Source organism: Hibiscus syriacus, unplaced genomic scaffold (assembly GCF_006381635.1).
Source record: "Hibiscus syriacus cultivar Baekdansim isolate YM2019G1 unplaced genomic scaffold, ASM638163v2 tig00110677_pilon, whole genome shotgun sequence".
NCBI classification, from domain to species: domain Eukaryota; kingdom Viridiplantae; phylum Streptophyta; class Magnoliopsida; order Malvales; family Malvaceae; genus Hibiscus; species Hibiscus syriacus.
The window spans coordinates 209,544-219,615 of record NW_024062821.1 but is presented as its reverse complement, the minus strand read 5'-3'; the positions used below and the strand labels follow the sequence as shown (position 1 = coordinate 219,615).

The window sequence follows — 10,072 nt, the reverse complement described above, 5'->3', positions numbered from 1 at the left end:
AATATTGGATAGTTAGATTGGTTCAGCCACAGATATCATGTGCCGATGCCAAGAGAAGTATGTGAAATTATTCGAGAGAATGTAAATATTTTTGCATTTCACCCTTCTTTTTGCAAATAGGGGACAACTAATCGAATATTTATAAATTTTATAATATTTAAATTGGAATTTGATCTTAAAATTTATTTTAAATATTTAAATAATAAAGCAAATTCGAGTAAGGAATTGAGATGTATACGTTGTCCGAATCGAAACAAAAGTAAATTTAGTTATGATCATGAATCACTGCTGAAAGGCAAGCTATATTGTAAGTAGATTGATAGTTTCTCAAGTTGGCAAAAATCTCTTTACAACACAGGTAGATTATGTTTTTTACAGCGTTTTCTTCTGCGAAATTCAAACCATACTACTACATACACGTTACAGGGCTTTAGTGTAGAAACTGAGCCTTCCCCGACAATCAAAGTTTCACAAAACTTCTTTATCATAAAATGCAAGAAGTTGCTTTACATGAGAATGCCAAGCTCCAACATTTTGTCTATCAACTGTAACCCAATCAACAACGGTTGATGCCGGTTGCTCCCACCACTCGTCCAGCTGTACGACAACGTTAAATCCCGAGATTAAAGAATGAAGGCAACACTATGGAAAATTGAGTGTATGTAGGTACACGTATTTTGATATAAACAAGTTCAATTCCCAATCCCCTTTCCCTTGTTTCTCTTCTCACAATAAATAAATAAACAAAACAAATATGGTCATTGGTGTGTCCAGAAACATACTCCCCAATCAAATAACCAGTCTATCACAGCTCACTACCTCACTCCGATCACAACTCCAACACACACTCGGGATTGTTAAAAAATCAATTGAGTTCTTTATTTTTACAGTATTAATATTCAAATGGGTTGCATATAAACCAAAGAAAACAGTAGAGTACACAGGCACATAGCAAGCGATGTTAATGATATGGCCAAAATGATAATGTTTTTACTTACCAAACCCCTCACGTATTTGCAGTCCTCCAAGCACTTCTGAGCATTCAAAACTGCAGATCTAAGTTCAGGTAGCCATTTCTCTGTGACAATCTTATCTTGCTCGGCAGCCAAATTCAGACAAAAATTTGTTGTCCTGCATCATGCAGCAAGAAGGCACACAACAAAAAATAATAAGTAAATTGTATAATACATCTAATACAAGAATATATCACTTCATATATAAACTCTGTCCAAAAATGTATGTCAATCGTCAAAAACATTATCATGGTTGTTTCTTTTACTATTTGTATTTTTATATTTGTCTTTTGCTTCTTAAAAGGTGATATAAAGTGAGAAAACAACATAAGGCAAAACAATAACTAATAAAAAAAAATACTAAAATGTAACGTGACTCGAGAGTATTTTGGTAATAAAATCATATAGTTCACCATGTTTAACAAAAATAATTATTCACTTTTAATTATTTAAAAATAGTTTTCGACTTTGTATCCAAGTGTACTTTTTTTCGAAAACCAAATTACAACCATAAAAGCAACAACCATATGATGCCTAAGAAAGAAAAGCCAAATCAATTTCAGATAAAGCCCTATTTACTTGTACAAAGAGAGGGGAAAAGATAAACAGATGACTTTTATATAATTGTAACTTCCAAGAAGATAAACAGTTATTAATTACCTTGCATATTCTTGTTGAGCACGGTAAGCATGGTTCAATAGTGCATGACCACTTTCAGCAAGATCTTGCCGAATATGGACCAAATTTATTGCCTTTGCCAATTCCTCCAAGACACTAGCCTCAGAACCACGAAGCTTCAAACAGAACTCTAGAGACTCCAACACTGATGCCAAACCAGCATCAGAACCGTCCAAACCTAACCGTACAATGTCATTAGATAGAAAACAATTATAACTGAAAGCAAGAAAAACGACATTTAAATTGGCTTTAAGATCATTCAAATCCTCAACCAAGCAAAGAAATCAAACTTCTGAGTATTAGAAGGTGATTTGAAAAGAGAACTCTTTTGTTAATAAACCAAATAAATTCTTTTTGTTTTGGTAGAAGCCAAAAATGATGTTAGTTAACAATTTATTCAACAACCACAGTCAATCAAACACCCCCAGCACTGTCATAAGTCAACTCAAAATCACAACCAGTGCTGCTATGAATCAAGCCGGCTCCATTGGAGCACAAAACTCACCAGCAGGGTATTGAAGAGCAGCTGAAACACGACATATGGATGGAATTGCTGATGGATCCCTGGAACCAGCCCTTGCAGTCAACAAGGAAGCGTTTTTCTCTGCAGCAGCCACAGCTTCAGGTCCTGTGGATCCACTAGAACCCATGGACTCTAGAAGAGCCTGAAGTTGAAGAAATGAAACAAAAAATAGAGGCATGTAATTGGAATTTGCAATTTACTAAAAATAGGGTAAATTACAAGTTTGATAACTGAACTTTCTCTCCTATTTCACTTGCTGTATTTTCAATTTTTTTCAATTTATCCTTAAAATTAAGATAAAGAATTCAATTTCATTTAAACAAAATTTGCATCAGAGCTAAACACGGAACATAAATAAGGAATGGATATGCATATATATAAAGGCCTTCCATGTGAGTTAAAAACAAACAAAAAATTTTAAGGGATGCAGGAATAATAATTACATGATGCAAGCAAAGAAAACTCTAAAATCTAATGTAAAGCCTGCAAAGATATCCTCTATAAGCTCGAAATATTATTCTGACACTTGTTTTTCTTTGAGTACCCGTGTCCAACACATTTTTGGATATGAGTATGAAGACAGGACACTCCAACTAATGGACCAAATTCAACATACTTGTATCGGCACATAGCATCTGACACTCAGCACCTTAGTCAGAGTTACATAAGCTCAAAGAATTTTATTTTAAAAAACTCAGTTCTAGGCAATATATTGTTGAAAAAGATAAATAATTCAGATAAATCAGTTGATTAGATTGAACCATTTTGATCATTTTCTAACTTCCATGTTTATCTTTGTGCTTATCATGTATTTATCTTGTAGTCATGGCCTATCTAAAATAGTTATGTATCTATCTCCAAGTTTCAGTCCATCTAAAAATTGTACATCTTAACACTTTGTACCTATATGTACCAAAGGAATACAGCATGGCTGTGTGTTTGATTTGTAAGAATAGCTGCCTTACTAAATTTCTTATATATATGCATAAAATGGCAGTGTTTAAAAACTACTAAGGTAGAGCCCCTTAACACGAAACATACTTTCAAAAGTTCCAAGAACCAACAGATCAAATATGAGAATATCTACATAGTTAAAATCGACTGAGACAACTACCCACTAGTTTATGTCAAGTTACATGCGATTGATCAAGGAATATAAGATATGGTCAAATAGTAATGGTAGGTGATAACTTATAATATATTTTTATCAGTGCCAGAACCACCTATTGAGACTATGGTATTAAGAACGGAAACCCAAACCGTCATGTCATATTACATCCAAGATAAAATAAACAGACAAATGATTCAGGGAAAAAATTGACTACTTACTATATCCCTCACTAGTTTATTTTTTACTTTATTTATAACTGAAAGAACATAAGTGCACTGTCCTACAAACCTGTGGGGTTGATGGAAGCATGTAGAGGCTATTATCAGGACTTCGATAAAATGCAGAAACTTCTTTAACAATATACTCTTTTGCACGATTTGAAATGTCTGCAACAACACTGCAAACTGGAATAATGGTGCTGGAAGCATACTCCCTAGCAGCCAATGGCTGTTGGTTCCAGAAAGCAGCTGCATCCTTTAAAACAAACAAAATCAGAATGAATCCCGTTAGATATTTAAGTTGGAACATAATGTGTGCTAAAAATCAAGACTGGACTCTTTAACGTGACAAAGCATCCATAACAAGAAAACAAACAAAATAAGTCCACTATTTAAATCCATTGTTATAAAACGTAAATGATATTTGTTTATACTGTTAATACTAACTATACCATCTAATCGGAGCTATACATGATAATTACAACACTACTACAGCATTTATCAGCGGAAGTATCTAGTGTAACATCTAAGCCCTCCACTTTTGAACCCTTTGTCTCTTCTTGAGAAGATGGATACAGATGGCAACAATAAGATATATTCTCTATTATTTTGGAATAAAAGAAAATGAAACAAGATATATGTATAGAGAATTTTTGTTGGACAAAAGAAGAAAAGATCTTTCTATTTACAAGATAGTTAAATAGAACATGTATATCTATATCTTTTCTTACAAATAAGATAAGTAATCCAAAGATAACATGGATAGAGGAAAGAAAGAACATTATTAACCTATAATTGACAAAATTCAACCACAACGCAAAGCGTAAGTTGCTAAAATGTAATAATTGGCATCTGACAGCATCATAGTTGCACTGCCAACATGTTCCTACTGTTGTGTTTTACAATGAAAATGGACAGAATACCTTACCATACTAGCCTTCAGAAGAGCAGTATATATGGTTTCAAGTTCAGATCTACGAGAGTCAAACTCTTCAATCTTCTTCCACTTCTTTTTTAATGAATTTTCAGCTTCTTTCCTCTCTGCACACAATTTATTCAACCGCTGTATTTCGGACATTAATGTATTTAGGCTTGCCTTTAACCCAGCAGCCTCTCTCTCCTTGGCCCAAACCTCCAACTGAGGAAATTAACCATACAATGTAGCATGAGTAAATAAACATCAAGATGAAAAGGTGTCAATAAAAAACATCTGATCACATGTTTTCTTGGAAAATCTAGTAACTCATAACCATAAGAATCACCTCAAATTGTCTAAGACTGCCAACATTCTGTGTTGCAGCTCCAACAAGAGAACGAGAAGGAACTAAATCACTGCCTCCTTGTAGACGTTTTATAAGCTTTTGACACAAGTCCCTGGCTTCTGCAGCTTTGTTGAGAGCATCTTCGGTAGCTAAAAATTGTTGAACATGTGCTTTCTGCAAACTAATATGTATTTATAAATCAAACTACAAAAGGATGACTTTATATAATCAACATAAGAAAACAGTGGGGCTAACAATGTTAAGCCCAGCCAACCAGCATTCATTCATCTTAAACGATAATGCCACTAGTTTCATAATCCTCTTAACAAAAGCATTATCAGATACAAGTAAAGGAGTAAATTTGCATAAGTTGAACTCTACAAAGGAAACGAGACCTGTCTTTCAAGAAGTTGATCATCCATTCCTATCTTCCCATTACCATATAGTTGATAGTTTACGGGTGAGCTCGCATCAGAATAGGAAACATCCATAACTCTGTTGTTCTCATATTTGTACCTGAGAAAAATATAACTTTTTATTCAAGTGCATTCAAACCAAACAAGCAACCAAAAAGTTTAACTAATGATATTTGCATGAACAAAAAAATTGTTTTAATATGGATATAACCAAAAAATAATAATTTTGGCCTCTCATAAATTAAAAAATAAAAATTTATAGGGAAAAAAAAGACACTAGGATAGGAGTCTGAATGCCAATAACTTTCAACAACACATTCCGGACACAATGCAATGACATTCTCAAATGCCTAACCATAAAGAAACTCGAAGCTAAAAACACTCAAAGTAATAGAAGCTTTTACATAGAGAGGATATAGTTTGCGACCAAAACAAAACTCAAGCATGTCACTCACTAAAAATGAGACAGCTATAACAATTTACCAATAAAAGTTAACCTAGTAGCAGCATTATGATATTTTTTGCTTTATTTACTGCATAATTTTCTTTGTTTTATTCGGTAGGATCAAATAAAAGGAATAACTAAACAAATTGAAGTATTTTCTGTGCAACAATAAAGAAAGAAAATAGTTGCTAAGAAGCAAATTGCGGATGTAAGATTCTAAACAACAGTACACAGACAAAAACAGTTAATTATTTGTGACCATGCAGCTTAGACAATACTTGATAAGTAGAAGGAAAACCAACGAAGCTTATATGAAATCCTATAACCACCAACAAGAATAAAAATAAAGTAAAAGCCTACCTTAAGGTTTCAGCATCAGCTCTAACGTCAACTTTCTCTGTTTCTCTAGAAATCAGGATTGAAAGCCTTGAAGTGTGTGTGGTAATCGACTGAAGTAATTGAGGAGGATTTTTTAGACAATTTACAATAACAGTTCTAGTGTCATCAGGTATCTCCCTATCGAAATCAAAGCCTAATTTGGTAGCTTCTGATTGAGGACTCAGATGGATCCCATTTCCTTCATAAGCTGGAAAAGAATTTCGCACTTTTTCAATCATGCGTTCTGCAAGAGAGTCACATGCTTTGCGAATATTTCTTTCCCGAGTTGTTTCAATAAGAATGACATCATCTGCTGCTTTAGTTCCTTTAACAGTTGAATATACAGCTTCCTTCTCACTGTTTCCACTGTAGTTGCTGACTATTTCAATAGAAGAATCAACCCTTGACCTTTGAGCATTCCTCGCTTGATTTACATATTGATGAAGACGTTTGTGGTACTCCGCAAATATTTTTGCAGCCTCATCGCATTGTTGATCATAAGCTTCCAACATCACTTGTTTGTGCCTACAGTACAATAAGGAATGTAAAAACACAAGATATGAAAAAGAGATTTGATGAAAAAAACGAAATACACCTAGTAACTTCAGCTTTCAAGCAAGCTAAGGTCATTCTTAGTTTTAACATAACCAAAAATAATGTCTAGAATCGATGCTTGGATTAACAAAATGCACACCCAGTCATTAATTCATTAAAATACATAAACCTACTATTAATCATTGATTTTTTGTAAACTAATAGCTCATACGCAGCTTGACAATAGAGCCTATGGTCACCCAAGTCCATAATAAACAGCATATCCATAAGATAAAAAAAGATAAACAATGTGATCATCTTGATGGGAGAGCTAAAGGTCAAATCCAAGCAGCAAAGTTCCTTGGAAGAACAGGGAAAAAGAAAATAAAAGAGATAGTTGACTTCAAAAATCCAAACAAAATAATACACGATAAACAAACAAGATGGTCCATAACTCTAGAAACACAATGAATCTAGTTAGCATTAAAGGCTTAGTTTCATCTTCTGCCTCCATAATGACGTTAAAATGCCACAAATTATAAGAAAAATCCTAAATATTAATGAAACTTGATGTAGTGAAATATATCTATTAGACAAATTCGAATTGAATCGACTCTTAACTGGTGAGCAGTTAAAATTAATAAGGACAACGCTAAGGCTGGCATTTTTCAATTATAAAACAAAGTGAAAAAAATAATCATTAAAATTAAGGAGAGAAAAAAAAACCTGTAATTGGCCCTTTCGTCAAGCATCCTTTTCCTTTCAGCCTCCTCTCTAGAAACCTCTAACATCCTAGCCTTCAAATCTTTCCTTTGTCTCCTCACGATACGCCTCAACCTCTCCACTTCCTTGGCAGCGGCTTCCCGTTCCCTTATCGCTGCTTCCCTAATTTCCGCCGCACCTGAACCCTCCCCTCCATCACTACCGCCCGCAGCAGCGGCCTTCTCTTTCCTCCTCCCTCCTCCTCCTCCTCCTTTACTCTTCCCCTCCTCTTTCCCCAAATTTCCAGCACTCTCACTATTCCCCCCTTCTCCGTGCACGGTGATGTTCTTCCGGATATTTTGGACGGTTTTCTCGGATTTAACGCGGGTTAACAAGAAATGCCAAAGGGGTAACATATTTCCTCGACAAATCTTGCGGAGCGAATCGATTGAAGGTAAATTCGACTTGTTGGAAGAAGAATTGTAGGGTCTTAAGGGGCGGTAACCCATTTCCTTTTGCAGCCATTCCAGTATAACTTCTGGCTGCACATTTGAGCTCTGCATTTTGGATTTAATTCCAAAAAATCCTCCCCACCAAAAAAAAATGTTGACTAAACTGACATTAGGGATTTTCAATTAAAAGCAGATTTAGCTATACAAGAAAGGAAAGGTGTTTTGATAGATCTGAAAATGAGAAGGCCAAATTGGCCGGCAAAAGGGAAGAGAGACTGTCAATGAAGCTCGTACAATGGCAGTATTGTAATTTCGGAAACTTTTCTAACTCTAGTTTATTTTAGAGAACAATTTAACAAGAAAAAAAGGAAGTTTTAAATGGAAGTCCCGCTCGCTGCATACGGCAGCGTTTCTGTCAATTTTTTTTTTATTATTATTAATTTAAGATAAGTATATGATAGTATGGGTTTAAAAATAACTTGAACTCGAAACTTTAAGGAATAACAATAATTCCCTTATCATTAAGATGTTCGATTCGTGCTTTTATCATTTTTATTTAATTGTTCACATTTAAAATATATTTATATATAATACTCATTTTCATAATATAATTATTATAAAAATAATGAATAAATATTTGAGTAAACTACATGTTTAATACCTAAAGTATCACTTTTATTCCATTTTAGTACCTAAAGTTTACTTTTTTGTTTCATTTTAATAAACATCATTAAAAATTTAGGTACTAAAATGAAACAAGAAGTTAATAACGGGATACTAAAACAAAACAAAAAGTAAACACTGAGAATTAAAATGAAATAAAAAGAAAACATTATGTATGATTCTAAAAAGAGAAAATAACCTCAGTGACCGAAAATACCTTATAATATACGATTTTGATCAACTTTTTTTCGATTTGCCAAAATGACCAACAAAATTGTAATGCGATCTCTAAATCGTAACGCGATCTCCAGTATCGCAAATCAGTTTCCATATTCGCAATGCGATTTTAGAAAATCACAATGCGAATATGTAAATCGCAACACGATCTCTAGTATCGCAAATCAGTTTCCAGATTCGCAACGCGATTTTGACTATCGCAACGACCCGAGACGAGACGGGACGGCGGCGGCGGCGGTGCGCGAGAGTCCCTCTTGTTCTCTTCCACTCAACAAGTAAGTGGGAAATCCAAGCCTTAGATACCCATTCCCAATAGTATTTCTAATACTTTGTGGGATTGAGCATTGCAAACACTTGGGAATCTTTTACACTATCGCAACACATTTTTTTATTGTTTCAAACTAAGATCTTATAAAATGGCTTGGGAATCTTTTACACTATCGCAACACATTCTTTATTGTTTCAAACTCCACGTGAATTTGGAATAGTTAAAATGTAAACTTATTTTGGATTTTTCACTATCGCAACACTTTTTTACTATCGCAATAATACGTTTTTCAAACTCTCGCAACACATTTTAACTATCGCAGCACATTTTTCAAAATCGCGTTGCGAATTTGGAAATTGAGTTGAAAAATTAGAGTTCGTGTTGCGATTTTGTTGGTTATTTTGGCAAATCCAAAAAAAATTAGTTAAAATCGTATATTATAAGGCATTTTCGGTCACTGAGATTATTTTCTCTTTTAAAAAAATTGAAAGTTTAAATACTAAAATGAATACTAAACATATAGTTTATCCTAAATATTTATTTGAAATATTAAATATGATGATAAAAGTTAATAAAATTTTCAGTATTTTAACGGCAACAAAATAATTGATATAAAGTGTATGAAAGGGTGTTATTTCAGTGGTTAAAAAATTATTATTATCTTTAAAAATTCTGAATTCGAGCACGACCAATTGTAAGATATTTAAATATTTATTATTACAAAATTAAGAATCTTTAGAATAAATATTATTATTTGTAATCGTATTTGATTAATCATAAAAAACGCATTAAAGCTTTAAATGAATTATTTTTTTTATTAAAAATGAATTAAATTATTAAATGAATAATTATGTATAAACTTTATATTTTTCAAGTATTAACATAAATATCCTAAAGTTGGAATTTCGGATATACCATATCCATTTGTATTATACGAAAAAGATACGCAAGAGGTAAATAATATTAAGCTACTGTTGAAAAAATAGATATTTAATTGGAATATTAGCACTAAAAAATTATTAATTTAGTTTCAGCTTACTCACATTTGTTTAGCTCTCTCTGTCACTTGCTCATTTTTGTTATTTTTCCAGATTTCCGGACCTCTCCTAGGTTCACTGTTCTTCTCTTTACCCAGTTCAAAATAAACAAGTTTATATATATATGTGTGTGTA

General features: G+C 33.2%; 1 protein-coding gene across 1 annotated transcript; it reads right to left on the bottom strand.

Moving 5' to 3' along the window:
• Positions 1-408: 408 nt before the first annotated feature.
• Positions 409-7,996, bottom strand: LOC120138001 (AUGMIN subunit 5-like). The gene is made up of 10 exons (XM_039153621.1): positions 7,305-7,996; positions 6,027-6,569; positions 5,201-5,321; positions 4,806-4,979; positions 4,472-4,681; positions 3,614-3,799; positions 2,197-2,356; positions 1,674-1,869; positions 999-1,131; positions 409-597 (listed from the first exon to the last, which is right to left on the bottom strand). The coding sequence occupies exons 1-10, from the start codon at positions 7,841-7,843 to the stop codon at positions 469-471; spliced, it is 2,391 nt and encodes a 796-aa protein (XP_039009552.1). The 5' UTR covers positions 7,844-7,996; the 3' UTR covers positions 409-468.
• Between the last annotated feature and the right edge of the window lie 2,076 nt (positions 7,997-10,072).